Source organism: Mauremys mutica, chromosome 11 (genome assembly GCF_020497125.1).
Source record: "Mauremys mutica isolate MM-2020 ecotype Southern chromosome 11, ASM2049712v1, whole genome shotgun sequence".
In the NCBI taxonomy this organism is placed as follows: Eukaryota; Metazoa; Chordata; order Testudines; family Geoemydidae; genus Mauremys; species Mauremys mutica.
Genome location: NC_059082.1, coordinates 17494119 through 17516793, shown reverse-complemented (window position 1 = coordinate 17516793; position 22675 = coordinate 17494119). Strand labels below are relative to the sequence as shown.

The following is a 22675-nucleotide window of genomic DNA, read 5'->3' as shown; positions in this document are numbered from 1 at the left end:
AATGAGTTAGAAGAAATAATGCCAGACATGTTTCCGAAACGGGAATCCCTTTTACTGTCACGCTTCTGAGGAATGATGCATATTGCACTCCCCCATACACACATTTATGCTGGACGAGGACCACGCAGTGCACAGTGTGAAAGTGTGTGTGTTTGGGGGTGGAGCCGGGGGGGGGGGGGAAGAGGGGAAGTGTATCCAACTGGAGCTCTAGAAGAAGCATTCAATAAGACATGGATGAATTTTATTGCTTTTATGGACTCCAGGTTAGACAGGGCATGTTGTTAATGCAGATTTTATTGATGGACTGAGAGATAATCATATCCATAAGGTCATAAAGAATTATTATTCCCCTTCACATTTTGTATTTATTATCATAGATTCAGTATTTTGGGGGAGAATGATTGTGTCCTCAGTGTGGGAGGCAGTGTGGTCTGATGGATAGCACACTGGAACAGAATGCAGGAGACATGGGTGCTATTCCTACCTCTGCCACTAGCATGCTTGGTATCCTTTGGCAAGATCCTTCACCTTTCTGAGCCTCAGGTTCTGTATCTGTAAAATGGACATAATGATACTTCCTTTTGAAAAATGCTATGTAAGACTAGATGTTGTTACATGAAAATGTGTTTTTCTTCATCAAGAAGAATGTGTGGCAAGAATTCTTCCACAGAATCAAATGCAAGGACTGCTTCTTTAATAATAATAATAATTAATATTTAATTATGGTTAAAGAAACAGTCCTTGCATTCATATATAATATGATAAAAAGTTCCTGTGTAATTTATTACTATGAAAAAAGTAGAAATAATTTTATTTGAATAAAGCCATAATGAATTTTAAATTCCACGTTGAGAATATTAACATAAATAGACGGTGTTTTTAAAATGAATATCCTGTTTCATATGAAGATTTTAAAGAGTCATATTCTTTCCCTTTTGCTTTTTCCTTTTTTGTCTTCCTCTTTTCCAGCCCCAGGCAAGTGTTTACTACTGCTGGCTATTGAAGAGAAGTGCAAAGATTGCTGCAGTTCATTTTATTCTCTTGCTTTCTGTTCCCCTTCAGAAACTGTGCATGTTTTCCAGGCCTTGTGGCTTTTAGATTGTTTGTTTGCCAACTGCACGTACAAATCTTTATTTCTTAGTTCTCTAAGCAGCTTAGCTCTGCGGATGGAGAGAAATAGAGTGACGCTCAGAACTTTTTCAGTGTAATTTCTACTTTGGATGTGGAGTGAACATATTATTGGACTTCAGATCTATATTCCCAGTCATGTAGCCATGTCGTGCTAGTGCTTTTAAATCTTGAAAGGTATAAAGTACTGGCAGCCAGTAGAAGAGTTCCTGGGATCTCTTGTTCCTGATCAACTGTCTTGGATGATAGTACCTAAAAGCAATAGTGGAGCATTGGCTTCTCTGAAATGGATACCACCAAGGCTGTAGATGAGGCTGGCTACTTGTCTTTCTCACACACCCCAGAAGATGAAATCTGTTCTCTAATATTGCACTGATGAACATGGAATAAATACTTAGATGGATAGGATGGATGCAGGGTCTGTTGGAAATGGTGAGGGAATGAGTGTGTGAAATCCTGGCCCCATTGAAGTAAATGACAAAACTCCCATTGACTTCAGTGGGACCAGGATATCACTCTGGGTGTGTGTGGGGACTGAGTTAGTGGAGTGGAGCTTGTAGGGGGATTGGGTTTCCATCTTAAAGAGCTTGGATAAGCATCAGATGGACACCCCTAACACTTAGTTAATTATCCAAACAAACTCTGAAAAGTTCCAACTTCGCTCATCACTCTGCTCTACCTACATAAAATTACATTTTTCTTTCCACTGTTTTTTTTCTGTAATCTTTTCCTAAGGCTGAATCAGCCAGAGGGGGCATGAAGCTTGACTGCTTTTAGAGTTGGTTACCAGTTTAATTGAACAGTGCATGCAGATAGTAGGCATTGTAGGCAAAGGGTGTAACATCAGAAATAAAATTGCCCAGAAATAAAATCCAGTCAGTCAATTAAATCCTGAGGTCCTTGCTCCGTTTGTACTCAGTCCATTGAATTCAATGGCAGTTTGCCTGAGTAAGGGCCTAGAGATTGGTTCAATGTTGTCATGAACCTGGTAGTCTCTTACATTTGGCATACAGCCACATCCATTGTCTTACTGTGGTTTTAGCTAACATTCTTCTGTTGCACAAATGCTTAAATACAGTAACTCATCTGAAAAACAAGACTACGCTCTAATGGAGTTTTCATCACTTCTTACTATCACAGGAGAATTGCATCATATTTCCATGGAATTTTCTTTTCAGTCAGAAAATTTGACATGGCTGTATTGTCACGTAGAGGCTTATCTATATTTGTAGACTGCCTGTGTTGTATGGCTAGTGGGAAACACCTGTTTTCATCACAAAATTTGCATATATAGCAGGTTTTTAAAAAACGGAACTTTCTCTTTGTTAAACATATGTTGTATGAAATGTTGTGATTTACAGAATATCATTCAGGAAAATAAGATTGACTGTCTCGATCCAGAGAAGCAAGATCTCAGTAGAATTAGGAGCAGAGGCAAATACGGTATCCGTAAAAATCTATCCTGTAATTAAAATGTACCCTGTGTTTTGGCTTAAAGCGGGTGGTCAGCCTGAGAAGGAGCCAGAATTTACCAATGTACATTGCCAAAGAGCCACAGTAATACATCAGCAGTCCCGCCTCCCACCCACCGGCAGCCTCACCAATCAGCGCCTCCCCCTCCCTCCCCGCATCTCCCAATCAGCTGTTTTATGGCGTGCAGGAGGCTGGGGGGGGGGGGGGAGAGAGGTGGGATGAGTAGTAAGAGGGTGGGAAGTGGGGGAGTGGGGGCAGAGCCGGAGTTGAGAAGTGAGCACCCTCAGGCACATTGGAAAATTGGCACCTGTGGCTCCAGCTCTGGAGTCGATGCCTATACAAGGAGCCACATATTAACCTCTGAAGAGCTGCATGTGGGTCTGGAGCCACAGGTTGCCCCCCCCGGCTTAAATAATCAGAATTGTATGCTTATCAGTGATGGACAACCTCAAAGTGTGGAGGTTTTCTTCACCTAAGTATCTGAAATATTTTTACTCCTGGTTCACTGAATTTATTAGGCTTTTTCTAGAGTGAAGATATATTATTGAGTTTGTGAATTACTTGTGAATCTGTAGGTGAAATCGGCAGAATCCACCCCTTATTATAGAAACTAAGATGTTTTTCTTTCAAGATTGAAATGTTCAGTTCTGTATGCGTCATGTTAGTTGCTTAGATCCATATTTAGACATTTAAATAAGTGGCCTGATATTCAGGTTTGAAATTTTTGGCCTAAGTTTCTTTGCCTAATGATTGTGAACTGAATGTAACCAGTGCAGTGTTCGCAGCTAGAATGAGTGAACTATTTAAACTGGAAGGGACCATTAAGATCATCTAGTCCCCAAACTGTGGGGTGTGCCCCATAGTGGAGCATGGAGGAACACCTGGGAGTGTGTGGCAAGGCCTAGGACAGCCCCCATGGGGGCGAGGAGGGAGCACCACCCAGCACTGATCCGGTCTTGCCCCCAGCTGCATCCCCGGCTCCCGTCCCTGCACCTGGCCTCATCCCCAGCATCAGCACAGCTCCACCCCCACCGCGGCCTGGCTGTGGCTCTGCTCCTGCCCCCAGCCCTGGCCCCTGGCTGTGGCCCCACTCCTGGACCCAGACCCACCCCCAGCTGGAGCCCCAGCCTCAGTCCCCTTACCCTTGCCCATGTCCTGTCCCCCACCCCCAAGTCCCAGCTCTGTGAGGGGGAGGGGCTGGGGGCACAGACAGGGGTAAGGGGGGTGGACATGACCCGCAAAAGTTTGGGGACAGCTGATCTAGTCTGACCACCTGCATAATACAGGCCTGAAAATCTCACCCAGAAACTCTTTATCAAGCCCATAACTTCTGTTTGAGCTATACCATATCTTCTTTCATCCATCTCAATAGGCTTGCTATCTCATGAACCTACTGACATTAATTTAAATGTCAATATTTTATTAACTACATCACTGCAGATCATTTTAGCAGAAACATGCAGGTAATGTGTTACCCATTGTGTTGGACACAGTGATATATTTTTGGGTGGGATAGAGTTGCATTTCTTTGCTGTCACAGGTTGTTGGATGGGAACCAGGCATTCAGCTCCTGCATGCCCACAGATTCCAATTCCCCTCCACTGCTGCTCATCAGTGCCAAAAAGCCTTGGCTGATTCCTAAATACCAAACAGCCAAACTACTTTTCATCCCTTTCTGGATACCAAAAGCCTCAAGTATCTCAGGTCTAGCTGCCAAAACATCCATCTGACAACTCTTATGGTGCAGTTCTGTGTTGTCAATATGAAATTCTGCAGCACATTGACAAATGAAAATTAGGGTACAGTTTAAAAAGCATTCCAATATAGAGATTTGCCTTCAATTTAATATCAAAATAGAATTACCCAGTGAATACTATCCTGGGTGCATGATTCATTTGCATATTTAATTCCACAAAAGCCTAGTTTTCAATGTACTGTACTGAAAGCTGCTGTAGAAATGTCAGTGTGCTGCAGGATTGAGCACTAAAGGGCCTACACTACATGGAGCCCTACATGTATTCTCCTGTGCTGTTTGGCAGGGCTGTCCTTTGTTTCTGCAGCTCATTTAGTATTTAGTGCTCATTTAGTATTGGTACTTCCCCTTGGCTGATACCTTCACCAGGTTGGTTTTTCAAAATGTTCTTTTCTACACCCAGTTAAGGACACTGTCCTGCACCTGGATTCATGTTAAGGGATCCTGTGTACAATTGCCGGGCAAAGCCTGAAACAAGGAATTATTAATACCATTAGCGTACACAAAATTAGTGTTAGTAACACTAAAATTATTTACTTATAACTGGTAGCTAAAAATGTTAAATCAGTTTAAGGTGGGTAAGATTATTTCCAAGTATACACATCATAATTTACCTTTATCAGAAGTGGGCATATCTCCATCTCTCCCACACCCACACACACCCCATCACCGCCTTGTTTCCTGTTCAGTAACTTATAACTCCAGGTGCAACCCTCTTAAGGTAAAACAAAAAACTCTAACCCGTTGTTATCAAGAGGTAAAATAAGGTAAACAATATTAATTAAATGGCATTTACATTAGCAAAGAGCTCAGTATAATGCATGAACAATGGCACAAAAATATAAGCACATAGGATGAAAACCTAACCCCGCTGAAGTCAAGTGGGAGTTTTGTCATTAATTTCAATGCACCCAGGATTTCACTAGTTATTCCTACTTGTCTGGAAATACGTTTTGACTGTTCGCCTATTTAGTTGCTGCAATAAATCAAATAATTCCTTTCAAATATGTAATCTACATCTTACACCTTATTTAAATTGATTTATTCCTATAGGTTTAATACATTTTCATGTGATCATAGCATGCAGACAGAATTCTAGTATAGACTATTGTGAAGCCATAGACATAACAGCCCAGAAAAGATGTGATTGTACAGCCGAACGGCATTTCCACCAGTTATCCACAAATAAATACTGGTTCTTCCAAATACCAGCTCTGCTCATGGATACACTCAACAGTGCAATTTGATATCTTTCCCATTAAGTAGAGTGTCTGGAAAGAAGAATCTGGGAATCACATCACAGAGGCACTCAGGAAGCATATTTTTCCTGCAATGCTGTAATTCCTTGAGCTACCTCTGTTTGGAGGCATCATAAGTGTGACCAAAAGAAATTGCACTGTGTTGTGCTATGCATAAAGGTCAGTGAATGCCAAAATACCCTTCTGTTTTGGAAGACTCTGAATGTTGGGATGGAATTAATATTTATGGGTTGCCAGAATGAAAAGAATTAATAGAAATGAAATGATTTAATCTCTATTCAAAATACCATCAAGGGATGAAATTAATCTCATTGCAAAGGGTCAGCACCAGGCCCTCTGTACCACTTATCTCCATAGTTTAGAGCTTCAACAGGGTTTAAATGGTTCTCATACCCTTGAGTGGGTTCTCTGAAGTAGGGTGAATTTCACCTAACGTGTTGAAGGGCCTCATCCTATAAACTCTTAGTGCTCATCAATGTGGGGGGATTACTGGCATAGTCATACCAGTATAATTGTCCAGCATAGGTAGAGTGGTATAATATCCTTTGTAATTTAGAGTGTCTTTTTTCTGTTTAGAATAAACCACTTCCAAAGAGACATAAGGTGAAACCAAAGAAAGACACTCTAAATCCTGAGAGGGTCCACATGAAGAGTTATACTGGCATAATTATAGCTATTCCAGTAAATTTCCCCATGTACATGAGCCCTTACTCCCATGACTGTTCTTTGCTCATGAGCCCTGTCCCACTGAGTACCAGTTCCGCTGGACAAAGGCATCTTTAAAATCCACTCAGGGCTCCACAGCACCTCAAATGCACAGGCTGCCAAGAAGTTGCAGTGAATCTGCTCTTACAAATTTGTAGATTCCAAGGCCAGAAGGGACAATTGTGTTCATCTAGTCTGACTTCTTGCAGAACACATGCCATAGAACTTTGCTAAAATAATTCCTAGAGCATATCTCTTTGGATGTTTCCTATCTTGATTTAAAAAAATCAGTGATGGAGAATCCACCACAACTCTTGATAAATTGTTCCAAAGGTTAATTACTCTCACAGTTAAAAGTTTTACGCTTTCTTTCCTGTCTGAATTTGTCTAGCTTCAACTTCCAGACATTGGATCCTGTTTTATCTTTCTCTGCTAGATTGAAGAAAAACCCATTATTAAATATTTGTTCCCCATATAGGTAGTTGTAGACTGTAATCAACTCACTTCTTAACTTTCTCTTTGTTTAGCTAAACAGATTGGGCTCTTGGAATCTATCATTCTAAGGGTATGTTTTTTTAATCCTTTAAACATTCTCATGGCTCTTTTTTGAACCCTCTCAATTTATCAACATCCCTTTCAAACTGCGGACACCAGGACTGAACACAGTATTCTAGCAATGATCACACTAGTGCCAAGTACAGGTAAAGTAACCTCTTTACTCCTACCGTTTATGCATCCAAGGATTGCATTAGCTCTTTTGGTCACAGTGTCGCACAGGGAGCTCTTTCGCAGCTGATTAGCTACCACAATCCCCAAATCTTTTTCAGTCACTGCTTCCCAGGATAGAGCCTCCCTCCTCCCCCACCCCATCCTGTAATTATGGTCTACACTCTTTGTTCCTAGATGAATGCATATTACATTTAGCTGTATTAAAACACAAGGTTTGCTTGCGACCACCGTACCAAACAATCCAGATTGCTCTACATCAGTGACTGTTTCTCTTCATAATTTACCACTCCCCCAATTTATGTCAGTTTTGAGGCGGAATGTTGAAAGGGGGGGGACCAGATTTTCCAGAGGAAAAAAATCAGGAACATGTGGCAAAGTGACAGTTGCAGCCCAAAACCCCAGCTCCATACATCCTCTAGCCCCACCAACATACCCTAAACAAGCCACTTCAGACATTTCCCCTCACAACTTCCCGAGGTCTAACTCCCAAAGTACCCAAAGTGCAGGGTCTGAACATGGTCTCCCCAAAACACCACCTCTGAAGCCACCCTTGCACCATTATGCCCCAAAGTTCCAGCATCAAAGAGCCACCCACAATTCCCAGCTCCAGCCATTTCTTCTGCACCAGAGCTGCAGCTCTGACCCCCTTCCCCTGCCCTGACGTATCCACCCCACAGCTATGACCATCTCCTCACTCTCTGAGGGATCAGTTTGGGCTCCAAGTTCTGCAGCAGGAGCTCGTCTCTAGTTCCATCCTGCAGCTCTTGGCCCAGCTGCTCCCTGGTTCATTCACACTGACCCTGCAGCAGGAGTTGTTACATGCACGATAGCAGAGGATGGTAATTCTGGCTGATCTGGCCCTTCCTTTTTCCAGGCCAGTCCTGTCCACTTCGAGGCTATCCCCACTGGCGCTTGGGCTCCTGGTGGACTAGGAGTTTGAGGCAGCTTGCATTGTTGCACATGGATTTATCACTGTCAGGGCCCAGGAAGTGAATCTGGCCTCTTGTCTCTCTCATTTATTTTAGTTTCAGTTGCAACACTTTCTGTGTTGCACCAATTCAAACATATAAAAACTATTCAGAACCCGAACTTGAGGCACAGAATAAAATTTTTGTACTTGTCTTCTTTGTATGTATATGGTTAAAGTTAAATTATGTATAAAAATTGTGAAAAGACCAACAACGTACCAGGGCATTTGTGTTAAGAAGCGGAATCTTTGTTCCACTGAATACTAAACATTCACATATCCAAGCTTTATGTAATGGATGTTTGAATAATACTAAAACTACATAAACTGACCTTCATTCTTTGGCACCATATCGCCTTTGAAGTCTGCATGACCAAATTCAATACAATTATGTCATTCTTCATAATAGCCAAACAAAAGTTTGGCCAAATAACCATTTTTCTGCCACATTACAGCTTTGTATATGACACTGTAATATATGTCAATGTAGCTCTTATGATTGACTGATTACCAGGAGTAACACTCTACAAAACAATATCACTTTGTTTTACGTTGAGCCGCAGCCCTGGACACATCGGGCTTTTGTTTGCTTTTTCAAGGGCCTGCTTCTGCCACGCTTAGTCACTTTGAGTAGCACATTACAATGCAAGTAGTCCCATCAAAATAAATGAGGTTGCTTTCAGAATAAGGTGCTGCTCAACATGAGCTAAGGTAACAAAGGCAGAATGGGGCTTCAAAACAGAGAGAGCAAGAGAGGTGGTGAGAATGAGCTTTTCTTTCCTTCATACAAATTCACATTTGATAGTGTGACACTTTTAGTAAAATTTGTCAAGGACACAGCCCTCTTCACTACTTAAGGCCCATATTAGGGGCTCAGGTTATACCTAACTCGGCCTCATACCTGCAAGGTATTTGGCACCCTCAACTCCTGTTACAGGATGTGCCTGTGCTGCAATCACGGGGTGAGACTGAAGGTTGGGTAGACATACCTGAGCCAGCTTTAATCTATCTATCTCGAGGATGGGAGCAGCGAAGCCACGGCAGCACAGGCATTAACGCAGGCGGTACAAACCCTACTTGAATTCTGGGTACTTACTTGCGGGGCTTGACCATGCTGAAGCTTGTGCTGCTGCCACAGCTTTACTCCTCCCAGTACCTGAGCTTGCTAGATTAAAGTTCGCTCTGTATGAGCTGCAATCACATCTCATGATTGCCATGCAGACATAGCCATCGTTTCTGGGAGTTGAGGGCACTTAGCACCTCTCAGTAGCTGCTCAGATACTTTCAGGGTTGTGGAAAGCCTTGCACAGACCCTCTGCACTGGGATGGATTGTTGTCTTGTTTTTTAAAGAATTGGTTATAGATGAAGTGCGAATTGTGATGACATATTTTAAAAAACCAAAAACTATTGCCTATAAGTAGGAGTGACTTTTTTGTGACACATTGCACAGGTTTGTGAAGTAAAATTCTGTTAAATGCAATGAATGTATCCTAATCCTGATTTCATATAAAGTACATTGGGAATGGATACAATCTCGTCTAGACTAGCTGGACTAAATGGAAGTGTGATGGCATGGGACCCAACTGCCATCAAACTCTATATAAAGAACCACCAAATCACCCATGTTTTCCACCGAATTACATTTGTAGCCCTTCTCAGTTATTGTGTCTGGATTCGCTACAGCCACAGTGATGTTATTCAATTTCTTTCTCTCTCTCTTTCTCACTTACACACACACTCACACTTATATACATAACACTTCATCATTTAAAAAAAATTGAAAGGAAAATCACACAAAACCTTCATTACCAAAGAGTATTAGAATCATGTCTTAAACTCTCAGAAGCACGAAAACTCAGAGTTCAGAAGCAAAGTATGAATATGGTCCCTATGCACAATACAGCTCTTCTGTGCACTGTTGTAATTAGCTCTTGATTTAATTCCTAACTGCGAACTTTCAAGCTCTTTTTAATATAAATCATAGCTTTGGTAATCTTTTCTTTCTTATACTTGAATTTGGTACCACAGTGTAGACAAATGTAATATATAGAGTTTATGAAAGCTGACAGCTAGTAAATCAATATTATTTTGCTAGTAAATTACCAGGCCAGCTCAAGCTGCTTTTAACTCTTTCCCATGGGATAAATGATTTGAACTGGCTGAAGTTTAAATCAACACTCTGGGCACTGATTAGGTTGGTGATTATGAAGAAGGCTTTGTTGGCACAAACCTGTGCTTTGATCATCCTAGTAGTTGGAGTTTTTGAATTAGTTACAGTTCAGAACAATAGTTTTATCCAAGCCATTTAGTGAGTGAACAACTGTACATTGTTTAGGGGTCTAGATGACATTCTGTCTGCTAGCATCGTGTGATTGGTTTTAATACAAATAATGAAGTTATGATGACTAGGTTAGATGTTATCACTGCACTGTCCAAAGAAGCCAGTTATTATGAAAGTGAGAGATTGGTTTGACTGGTCATCTTCGGTATCATGAGGTTCTTCGCTTTTCTGGTTTCTTTGTAATAGGATAAAAATATCATTTATCTTTGGATTGGATGAGGTAATTATACATTCCGAGTTAGCGCATAGATTTTAAATGATCTGATTCTTGTGTTCCTTTTGTCTTTCATTTGCTTTTGGGCCTGATCTTATGTGATTTCCTGAGTGGTGCTTAGCGCCTTCTACTCTCATTGAGTCATAGAGTTGAAGGACAGAAGGAACCAGATCATCTAGTCCAACCTCCTCTATATCACAGGCCACCAATACTACCCAGCATCCACATACTAAACAACTGAAATTAGACCAAAGTACTGCAGCCCACAGGAGCCTAAACTGTTATATGCTACCAGCAGAGAATAGGAGAGACCGACATGCATCAGTGCGTAAGGCCCCTGCAGTGGCAAGGAATTAAGTGAGATATACCCAGATAAGACAGCAAGTGACCTGTGCCTCAGGCTGCAGAGAAAGGTAACCCCTCCACCGCCCCAGGTCACTGCCAGTCTGACCTGAGAGAAAGTTATTGTCCAACCCCATCGAACAGTTAAAGCCTGAGCATGTGAGCAAGAACCAGTTTGCCAAGCACACGAGAGAAAGTAATGCTCGGTGCCACCTCAGAACACTGGCCCACCCTGTTCAGTTTGCTATCTTCAGCCACAGCCATCTCTGATACTTTAGTGGAAAAAACAAAAAAAACAACCCACAATACCTACCTTGCAAGTAGTAGGTAGGTACCCAGGGCTGCTGAATCCTGCCCCCTACCATCAGAAGCAACTCTAGCATACACCACCACTCACCAGTTTGTCCAGCTTCCTCTTCAAACTAATTAAGTTGTTTGTCCTCACAACTCCTACTGAGAGCTGTTCCAGAACCTCACTACTCTGATGGTTAGAAGACTTTTAATTTCCAGCCTGAATTTGGTCAGGGCTAGTTTATACTCATTTATTCTGGTGCCAGCATTGTCTTTTAGCCTAAATAGCTCTTCCCTTTCCCTGGTGTTTATCCCTCCACCCGTTATGTGTTTAAAAAGCACAATCATATTCCCCTGAGCCTTCTTTTTGCTAGGCTTAATAAGTCAAGCTCTTCCAGTCTCCTCTCATAAGATAGGCCCTCCATTCCCCTGATCATCCTAGAAGTTTTTTTCTGCACCTGTTCTAGTGTGAATTAATCTTTCTTGAATGTGTGTGTTCAGAATTGTACACAATATTCCAAATGAGGTCTTACCAGTGCCTTGTGCAATGGCATTAATACTGCTCTATCTCTACTGGAGATGCCTTACCTGGTACATCCTGGGATTGCATTTGCATTTGCATTTTTCGCAGCCTCATCACATTGGTGGCTCATTGTCATACTTTGATCGACCAACACACAGAGGTTTCTCTCCTCCTCAGTTGCTTCTAGCTGAGGAGCCCCCAGCTTGTAGCAGAGATTCTTATTATTAGACCATAAGTACATGGCCTTGCACTCTGTGCTACTGAATTTCATTCTTTTCCTGTTACCCCTGTCTTCAATGTCATCCAGCTCTTCCTGTATAATATCCCAATCCTACCGTGCAGTGATGATGCCCCCCAAATTTGCATCATCAGCAAATTTCATTAGCACACTCCTGCTTTTTGTGCTGAGGCCATTCATGACAATATTGAATCAGATTGATCCCAAGACTGATCTTCTGAGGAACTGGTAACCTCCCTCCAGTCCAATAATTCACCTTTCAATACAACCCGTTGCCATCTCCTCTTTAGCCAGTTTCTTATCCAGCTTACAGTTCTTATACATCTAATAATTTCCCATGTGGTACCATGTCAAATGCTTTATTGAAGTCCAAGGATATTAGACGTACTGCATTTCTCTCAGCTAAAAAATCTAGTTTTTTTCTCAAAGAAGGAAATCAGATTAGTCTTGCACAATGTACCTTTCAGAAACCCATATTGCTTCACATCCCCTTTTCAGTTTACCTCCATTGTTTTTTCTTTGCATACTACTGAGGTCAGACTAACAGGTCTGTCATTGCCTAGAGCATGTTTTTTTCCCCCTTTCTTAAATATAAGTGCGATGTTAGCTATTCTCCAGTTGGTACTACCCCCAAATAGGTAGATTTATTAAAAATCCTTGCTACTGGACTAGCAATCTCATGTGCCATTTCTTCAGTATTCTGGGATTCAAATTATCCAGTCACCTGATTTGAATGCATTAAGCTTTTAAAGTTTTGCTTCCACATCAGATGTGGTAATTTCCATATCTGTATACTCATTTCCATCAGCCATTCTGGCTTCATACCTGTGTTCCATATTGGCATCCTTATTGAAATCCAAGGCAAAGTATTCATTTAGTTTTGGGGCCATATCTAGATTAACTTTTCTCTTCCCCATCCAGACAGCATAGCAGCCCAACCTCATCCTTCCTTATTCTCCTTTTATTTATAGAACTGAAAACCCTCTTGTTGTTTATTTTTTAATTTCCTTGGTAAGAGCTAATTCAGCTTGACTCTTAGCAAGTTTCACTTTATTCTTGTGTTTTCTAACCTCCAAAATGTAGCTTTCTTTGCTGATTGATCCCTTTTTCCATTTCCCGTAGAATCTCTGCTTACTCCTAATAACCTTTTTGATATGCTTATTCATCCAGTTGGGTCTGGAGCCTTTCCCTACAAGTTGTTTCCTCTTGCTCAGGATGCAGATAGTTTGGGTTTGTTTTTTTAATAGTTGATTTAAAGAAACTCCACATTTAAATCCTTGAGCCTTTCAGTCCAGTTGACTTTTTTAAGTAATTCCCGTAATTTCCCAAAGTCTTTTTTTCAATCACAAACCATAGTTGTCAATCTGGTTTTGTTTATCGTTGCATTTAATTTAAAGTGAATCAACTCAAGATCACTTTGATCCAAGGTTATTTCTTACGGCCAGTGCTTCTATGATGTCATAGAATCATTGAATTGTAGGACTGGAAGGGACCTTGAAAGGTGGACTAGTCCAGTCCCTTGCACTCCAGGCAGGACTAAGTATTATGTCTTCACCACTCACCAAAACCAAGTCTAAACTTTCATCGTGTCAGTGATGATTTGATAAAGAAAACTATTATCTATCACATTCTGGGATAACTGGGCCTTACCAGTATTAGTAGCATTTATTCTCCAGTCTATATTTGAGAAGTTAGTCTCCCATTATGACATGATTCCTGGTGGTATTAAAGAGCTCTCTATCCATATCTGAAGTCAGTTGGTTCAGTTGTCTGTGTCAGGCATTTCAACACTGGCCTTGCTTCTGATGTGAAAGTAAACCCAATGCAGATTCTAAAATTCCTAGGGGATCTTGGCGGAGCAAGGATCTATCATTTCTGGAACAGTAAGATGGCCTGAGTGTATTTTTAAAGTTTACAGTATGTGTTTCTTAAATTTTAACCTTTGGGAGCAAGAAGGTAAGGAAGCTGCTATTTTAAATGTTTAGACCAGGGGTTGGCAACCTTTGGCACGCAGTTCGCCAGGGTAAGCACCCTGGCGGGCCGGACCAGTTTGTTTACCTGCCGTGTCTGCAGGTTTGGCTGATCGCGGCTTCCACTGGCCGCGGTTTGCTGCTCCAAGCCAATGGGGGTAGCGGGAAGCCACAGCCAGCACATCCCTTGGCCCGAGCCACTTCCCGCAGCCCCCATTGCCCTGGACCAGCGAACCGCGGCCAGTGGGAGCTGTGATCGGCCGAACCTGTGGACGTGTCAGGTAAACAAACTGGCCTGGCCTGCCAGGGTGTTTACCCTGGCGAGCCAGGTGCCAGAGGTTGCCGATGCCTGGTTTAGACCAAGTTTTGCAGTTTATTATTGCTCAAATGGGGATTGTTCAGTCCATGTTTTATATAATAAATTTGGTGACAAGAGATTTGTTCTTTTATTTTTCTGGAACCTATTTATCCATTTGTTGCTAGGAATATACTTTAAAATTGAGAATGCTTCTATTGCAGTAGATCTGACTGCCTTTATTGAAGTTTCTAAATAATTGTCTGAATTGCCCTTAACTTTATTTGTGTAAGGCAAGCTTATTAATTTTTTTGCTCTTTGGATATCTAGAATGCTGCTTGATTCAACAGTCACTCCTTACAATAACAGCGAGAGAAAAAGATCAGTGAGGCGGAGGTAAAGTAATATAGTGTTAGCTAAATGTAACAGACTAGACATTTACTTACATTCTGCATTACAGGATTACTTTACATTTTGTCAGTAGCAGGATGATAATCCATTTAGACATAACTGATATCTAACAATGGAATATTGCTGGTATGGTGGTGTTTTAAACAATACTTTGGTGATTTTGTCTCTTGTGCCTCAGAAGTCCCTGGGTTTTCTGTCTTGGTTCAGCTTTCACAGAGCTTGCAATGGAGCTACGTGTACCAGCACTGCTCTGATTTAAGAGGCGTTTACAGCGACCTTTGTATATATTACCATTTTTCTTTTTCTTATGCCATAACAATTGAATTACAATACCTAAGGTTCCTTTTAAATGATTGATTTGGGGCATACCCTTGGAAGAAAATAAGATCAGATCTTCATCTCTTCTGAGCTCAGTTAACTTGGTTCTTAAGAATCATCTGGATTTGTAAATGAGGGGAAGAAAGGAGACAGCCATTGAAATAATTAATGCAAACTTTTAAGGCTACTGCTCAGCGAGGTTTATCCCCAGCAGCTTGAATCTGGTGATCCAACAATGATATTGCTTATTTTTTAAATAAGTTTAATGCTAGCGCAAAGTGTCATATTGACAGGAGTGAAGAAAGAAGTCCTTTTTGTATCCATAGGAAAAGTGTAAAATTTGCAGCAGCAGTGTAGGCATCCCAGCCCGGGTCTGTCTGTCTGCCTATTTAAAGGTATCCTCAAGGAACAGGAGAGTGACAACCAACACATTTCCCATATAGTAAGCCACTGATCATCAATTGGTAATAGCTTTTGGTCACTAGTGACCTGGTTTAAACATGAACTATTTACGTAGAGGTAAAAGGTCCATTCTCAGAACCATCTAGTTTCAGACAAACTTAGAAGTAATTGAGTAAACTTAAGAAGTGCTCTTGTGGCTCTGCAGAGAACTTTCCCTAAAATACAGTTGATCTCAGCAGTGCTGTGTAAAGGGACTAGGTAAGGATCTAGGAAATTTTGTTTGATATATGGAGCAAACAGATGGTTACATGTTCACTAGTTTTGGTGTTAAGACATGGCCTATTTTTTTGAAATTGCCTGGGTTTATTCATATAGTTGAGATCAAGGTAAATATTTTTGTCTATTTTAAAGGCACTTCTAAACTGGAGCAGAGGTTCGTGTAGTTTTTAATTTGTCTCATGGTGTTTACTGGCAAAATACATTCATCCTCTGTGTGTGAGAGAGAGGATAAGTGATTGGTTAGGGTTCTGTAGCTCCCTTTGATAAGATGCACCATTCTTACATGAGATCATATGCTCCTATTTAGCTATTTGAGGCCTAATTATATGCCCACTGAAATCAATGGGAGTATTTCCACTGACTTCGTAGAGCACTGAATCAGGTCCTTAGTTTCTAGAACAGAGATTTAAGGTTCTTAATTACATGAATGGCTTTGCTATGAGTTGATTGGTTGAAACGATCTGCTGTTGAGATAACTGACTGTATATATAATCATTTCAAGAAAGCTTTGATGAATACTTTTTGTGTTCGGTCAATCTGTGATTGTACTGAGGCAGATGTTGGTTCATGTTCTGTATCATCTTAGGGAAGATATTTCTTTTACTTCATTTTATCCACAATATATCGTTCATTCTTTAGTGACGTTAGTAGCATATTTACAGTATGAGTTTACAGTAGGTTATAACTAAGTATTAGCTTTGTGGAACACAGAAATCACCTGATTGTGGTGATCTCATTCCATGTGTAACCAATGGCTGCTGTTCCTCACAGAGTGTAGTTTGTTTGTTTATAAAAATTCTGATTTCCTTAGGATAGCAGTCCCATCATGTAAATGCACTAGCAACCACGGATTTGTCATCATTTGCCTCTTAGTTACAGAAGATCTGCACAGCATGTCTTTTCCTTGAAAGAAAGGGGGGGAAAAGGTTTTTTTTAGAAATTTCAAACATGGAAGGGTAAAAGTAAGATGTAAATAGAACAGCCATTAAAGAATTGTACTGAAAACAGAATGCTTGAGAAAATTGCTATTTGATTTTCCCATTCTTTCATCATAGAGCACAGGCTGGATCTCGATTCAGAATAATGAACAATTCTTTTAAACAGGATACAGTTAGCCCTTAATTCTGATTATATTACATTTTAACTTTGGCCTGTTTGGATTAAGGATTGCCACATTCCAAAATATTGCTTTTGGGGGGATTTTGGATAATTCTGCAAAATGGAAAGGCAGCGTGTTTTATAAAGCAGGTGATATAGAGGAACATAATTGTATTCATTTTTCAAAGGGATCAAAGTTTGTCGTGGGGAAGTCTACTCTGCTCCTGTTGAAGTCTATGGGAGGAGCCTCAGGCTCCCTAATTAAGTGGTTCAATTTTCAAATTGCTTTAAAATTACTTCTTAGGTCTTTAGTCTTGGTCCTCTTTTAAAAGTTACTGGAATAATTCCAAGTGACTTCACTGCAACTAGAATTTGGTTGTAAAACTCAAGACTTGATTCACCTCCAAGATTGCAGTGCTTTGGAGTGTAATTTGCAAATGCTCATGAGACGTCCTGATGGTATGGTAATGGTGACCACGTACGTACCTTAAAAAGATGTCTAGAGAGAAACACAGTGATGTCTAAGCTCATACAACAATTTGATAGACCGCAGTGTTATCAAAAAGGCAATTTTTCACAGGCTGCCCTATATCTAGATACGCATTTTATTTTGCTGCTAGTATTGTTTCTTCTTACCTTCTACTTCTCTCTCTCCCATTTTCTTATTTGGGGATTGGTCGTAGCACTTATGAAAGAGATGGGTCTTGCATCTAGACCTGAAAATGATCAGAATCTCACTCTGCCTGATTTCCCTTGGAAAAGTATCCCACAGAGCCACACCACAGTAACAGAAATGCATCCATATATTTAAACACTCTTCTGAATGATAAAAAGCTACTCAGTCTTTGATGTGTCATGCTCATTTTCAACAAAACCATGGAACCATTCACAATGGCCCTGATCCTGATTGGTGCTGAGCCTCTGCAGATCTCTGGGACCTCAGTGAGAACTGTGGATAATCAGCAGTTCTTGAGGTGTCTTTGTTTGTATAGGAAATGAGTAGTGATAATATGATGTTTTTTTAATTGTATCTAAGAGAAATTGTTAAAAGTAACCAAATTGGAATGCATACAATAACTTATGCAAAAGTCAAAATACTGTTGTTTTGCCAGTGAAAACAGTTTAAGATCCTTCTCATACCAAATGGATTAATGTGCAGACTGATAGATTTCTCGACAGTCTGTAGTACTGAGAAGTACGTTTCTTGTGCAGGGATTATTGTTTGGGTAACCTGCTAGGACAAAATATAATGTGTTCATCTGCAAAATTTCAGACTATGAAAAACTGTGAATTATGTTTTAAATTCACTTAGCAGCAACTCCAGCTTGGGAGCATTTAATATTAATATTATGGGGGAAGAAAAAAGACTCTACTTCCCTTTTACTGATGTTTATTATTGTTGTTAGTTGCATTTATTGTTATCATACATTATTTGTAATACACCTCTACCTCAATATAACGCCACCTGATATAACATGAATTCGGATATAACATGGTAAAGCAGCGCTCCGGGGGGGCGGGACTGCGCGCTCCGGTGGATCAAATCAAGTTCGATATAACGCGGTTTCATCTATAATACGGTAAGATTTTTTGGCTCCCGAGGACAGCGTTATATCGAGGTAGAGGTGTAATTTATTACTATTCTGTTTGCATTACAGTAGCTCCCAGAGGCCCCAGCTGAGTTAAGGGCTAATTTTTATGCTTATAACTTAGTCAGAGACAGTCCCTGCCCCCCAAAATTTTACAGGACAGGTAATGGGTGGGACAAAGGAAGTATTATTATCTCCAGTTTACAGAGAGGGAACTGAGGCACAGAGCGTAAGTGACTTGCCAGAGTACATTGGAAGTATGTATCAAAGCCAGGCCTTAAACCCAGCTTTCCTAGTCCCAGTCCAGTGCCTTAATCACAGAACCTAACCTGCCTCTCAAGTCTTCCCTTTCTTTCCTGGAAACAGTTTGCTGGACATCCAGACTTCTCCAGTAAATAAGGGGGCTGCTAGAGATCCAGTCCGAGAGTGGCTGAATTGTGGGGTCCCACTCTTTGGGAGAGATGCAAGGAACCAGGCTTGCCATCTGAAGGGTGCACTTTAGAGGGACTGAGATGTGTCTAAAGCATGACCTGCCCTGTAACCATGACACCACCACATCTCCATTCTGGCATTTGCGTATTGAATATAAGTGTCGGATACCTAGGCTTGGCAGAATTCCTTTTTTTAAATGTTGATTGATAATATATATGTTTGTTTTAAGCATATTTTTAGATTTAAATAAATAAATAATGTTCATAGTTGTGGGATATTATGGGAGGAGCTCAGACAATTATTTAATGACAGGTCTTGAGATTCAATAAGTTAAAGCTTTATAACCATTAAAATACAAATTGTCAACATCATCTGTCAAAATATACAAAGTCAGTATCTTTAAATTAAACTCAGGCAGCATTTTTCTTTGCCTATCTGTAAATTTTGATTATTATGGATGGAAATGTTGTCATTGGTTTGTGTATGTACAGTGACATTGATGATTACCAACATTTACTGATAAAAATTGAATCTTTCCATCCCTATTAGTACTACAGAAAATGTAGGAAATAGTAAGATGGCACAGAAAAAACATGCATACTTTCTTTGTGCTCTCTTGAGAGCTACGTTCAAAATCAATAGCCGTAAAACAGTGGGCCTGGTATTGAGGAAACCTCATGTTCATATAGTCTGTTTCTTTTCTCATTGTAACTAAAATATGAACTTAATCTGAAACATAAATCTTTGAATATGACTCTTGTTGCCCTGTACCAGAGCAGTAATCTTCCAAAGGTAAATAATCAGCAAAAGAATGTAAAATACTCCAAGCAAATTCAGTGACTGTTTTGTTTTGTTTTGTTTTTGTGTTGTTTTTTGCCTTTACAGACCTCCAGAATTGCACGTTCAGATGAAGATAAAGAAGGGGCCTGGGATGCGTGGGGAGCATGGAGCGATTGCTCACGGACTTGTGGAGGGGGAGCATCATATTCTCTAAGGAGATGTTTAAATGGCAGGTTAGCCCCATACCTACAGCTATGGTTTTACTCCTCATCAGCTATGCTGTGATTTCCTCTCCTCCCATGCTATGTTGGGAAGTATTGTATTCTCTTTGTGAACCAATTACTGTGCATGTGTATGTAATGTAGTGTTTTTTATAAATCTCTAGGGGTATTCAGATAAATAAGTTAGGCCCCAATTCAGGAAAAAAATTAAGCACATGGTTAACTGCTGTGCTGAATAGGGAGGCTTTATTGAGTAGGGGCCTTAAATGGCAAGAATGACTCACTTAATGTTTTTTTAATACCATTAAGCGAGTCATTCTTGCTATTTAAGGCCCCAATTCAAGAAAGCCTCCCTACTCAGTGCAGCAGAAAAGCCCCCTCCCGTAGGAAAAGGGACATGCAAGTCCATGTCAAACTAGCGGTGTACTTTAGCCCAGTGTGTAAAAGGAAGATCACTTGTGACCACCTTATTATCAAAAACGCCTCATTCCACATGCAGGCGATGTGTCACACTGCTTCTCTCCCTTGTCGCTCCTGTCCTCTTTACCCTGCTGGGGCCATGAAGACCTCAGAAGTGACAATAGTCCTATAGGCTGGAGTGACTCCCATGAGCAGCTTGTCTCCGGTGGCTTTCCCATCCCCAGTCACTGGAGATGAGTAATGACGGGGGCTTTGTCCCATTTAGTAGTGATGGGCTTCAAATTCTCCCAACTGTCCCATGCAGTTGTAGGGGGGTTCAGTCTATATCCCTTGCTAACAACTGTAGTATCTCCTGTCCCTATCCCTGGATGAGCAATGGTGGACTGAACAGGAACTCTCCATCACAGTGGCCTCAGATTTCTCTCTCTCTCTCTCTCTGACTATACTTTGTAAAGGAAGTTGTGATGGTGCTGCCCGTGGGAGCCAGCTGAAGTCACTTAATTAGGGTGAACTGCAAACAAAATGGGGCAGACAAACCCCAGAAGCTGGTGGTTATTCCAATACTTAGATTTACCAAACCAGCACAGAACAGCTTCTGTAGTACCTCACTGGTTACTCGGAAGTCCAAACAATGCAGTTACCTTAAAGTGCCCAGCCTCAGGCCTCCTTCCACACACATGTCAGATATGATGATGTTTACTGAAAATCTTATTTCATCATATAAATGAAAAGGTTCTTCCAATCCCAAAGGATCAGCCCCATACCCAGGTCCAATTATAACTTAGATTTTACCCAAAATACACACTATTAGCCAATTCTTATTAACAAAGCTAAAATTTATTAAAAAAGAAGAGAGAGAGAGTTGGTTAAAAGATCAATATACATACAGACTTGAATTCAATTCTTGAGGTTCAGATACATAGCAGAGGTAAGCCTGTAGTTGTCAAAAGTCCTTTTAGAAATAGTTCATAAGTTATAGTCCAATGTCCATATTCAGGGTGGCTCCAGTCAGTGACTGGAGATCTCAATTCTTATGGCTTAAGGTTTCTCCTTCTTGAAACCCAAAGCAGATCTGAGATGAAGTAGGATCGTATCCCAGGGTTCTTAAACGTTTCCAGCAGCCTTTTGGCCTGAGAAAACAATAGGCTTAACTCTTCTTCTCCCAAACATCCTGGCAATTAGCACAGGGTAATTTATCCATTAAACAGTTCCGATACAGGTTACCACAACCTTCAAAGAGACATATAGAAAATAATACTATTTCACTCAAGTATCATCATAAATGTTAATATTCCTTTTTTGATCTTTGAATTAAAGACATAGCAACAGACAAGACTTGTTTGCTTACATTACAAGACCTGAGCAAACACCTATCCTTCTACCTCTAACAGTGCAGACTTGCATTTCAAAGCTTTATTCATTTACATATTTTCCTAACAAGTCTCTAAAGTTCAGCCATGCGTCAGGTCAGTCTGTGCGTTAATTAACTCTTTCTGGCCCTGTCACCTTTCAATGAGATATTAGATCAGACTCATAACGTCACAGAAGTATAGAGAACAAAGACTTCAGATACATAGCTGTTCCCTAGCTCAGACTGCTAGGGAACAGCCTGTCCCCAGTAGTCCCTGGATATCTTCCCCTGAGTTTAACATTTGTGATCAGACTGCATGGTGAAGGGGGTATCTGTGGAATGCGTAGTAAGCAGGGTGGATTGATTTAAATCAAAGCAATTTAAATTGCTGATTTTAACATTATTTAAATCTGAAAGCAGGAAACCCTCATTAAAATTGATTATTTTAATTTTGTTTTGCATTTGTATCTTTTAGTTATTTTCCTAAAGAAAGGTTGATTCTCATTAGTTGGTAACCATTAGAACACATTAATTTGCAACTAAATGTAGCCTTTACGCTAAATTTTGGGGCTACATTTTGATAGCCAGAAGGATACACTATATTTATATGTATTTATTTAAGCGATTATATAACTTAACTTATATTTATTCAGATTCTTAATTTTTATATTTTTATTATATTAGAAAATGGTGAATGATGCATTTCTTATTTACTAGAGGATGATTATTTTTTACTTGTGATTTGTGTTAAGCTGCATTTGGATGGGAATTCAAATACAATTATAAATGCACAAAACCAGCATTTTAATGTGTTTTTAAAGCTATTTTTGAAAGTGCTGGATACGTAAGAAAAAATGGTTTTTGAAATTTTAAAACAAACTGATATATTAAACAAAGAAAGTATCTCTAGTTCATTAACTGAACTGATTGTTTCTGGCCACCAAGATTCTAAAACCGTCTCACCTTCTCACACCTTGCCTTTATTCACAGATTGGAAGAAGAAAACAAACTTTCCTACATTGACAGCTCCCGGTTGCTTTTTAAACTTTGAATTAGTCAGCCATTGAACTGGACTAGTTGAATTAACTGAAGACAGTATTCTCTCTGCACCTGCAGAAGAGTCAACTGCTGTCAAAAGCTGTTTT

The 22675-nt window shown here is 40.3% G+C and overlaps 1 protein-coding gene across 6 annotated transcripts in view; it reads left to right on the top strand.

Moving 5' to 3' along the window:
• The window catches only part of ADAMTSL3 (ADAMTS like 3), a 287105-nt gene that overhangs the window by 114608 nt on the left and 149822 nt on the right, over window positions 1-22675 (top strand). For all 6 annotated transcript variants that reach the window (XM_044981169.1, XM_044981163.1, XM_044981164.1 and 3 more), the window contains one exon: window positions 19644-19771. In XM_044981169.1, coding sequence (XP_044837104.1) covers window positions 19644-19771 — 128 coding nt within the window. The remainder of the gene's footprint in view (window positions 1-19643; window positions 19772-22675) is intronic.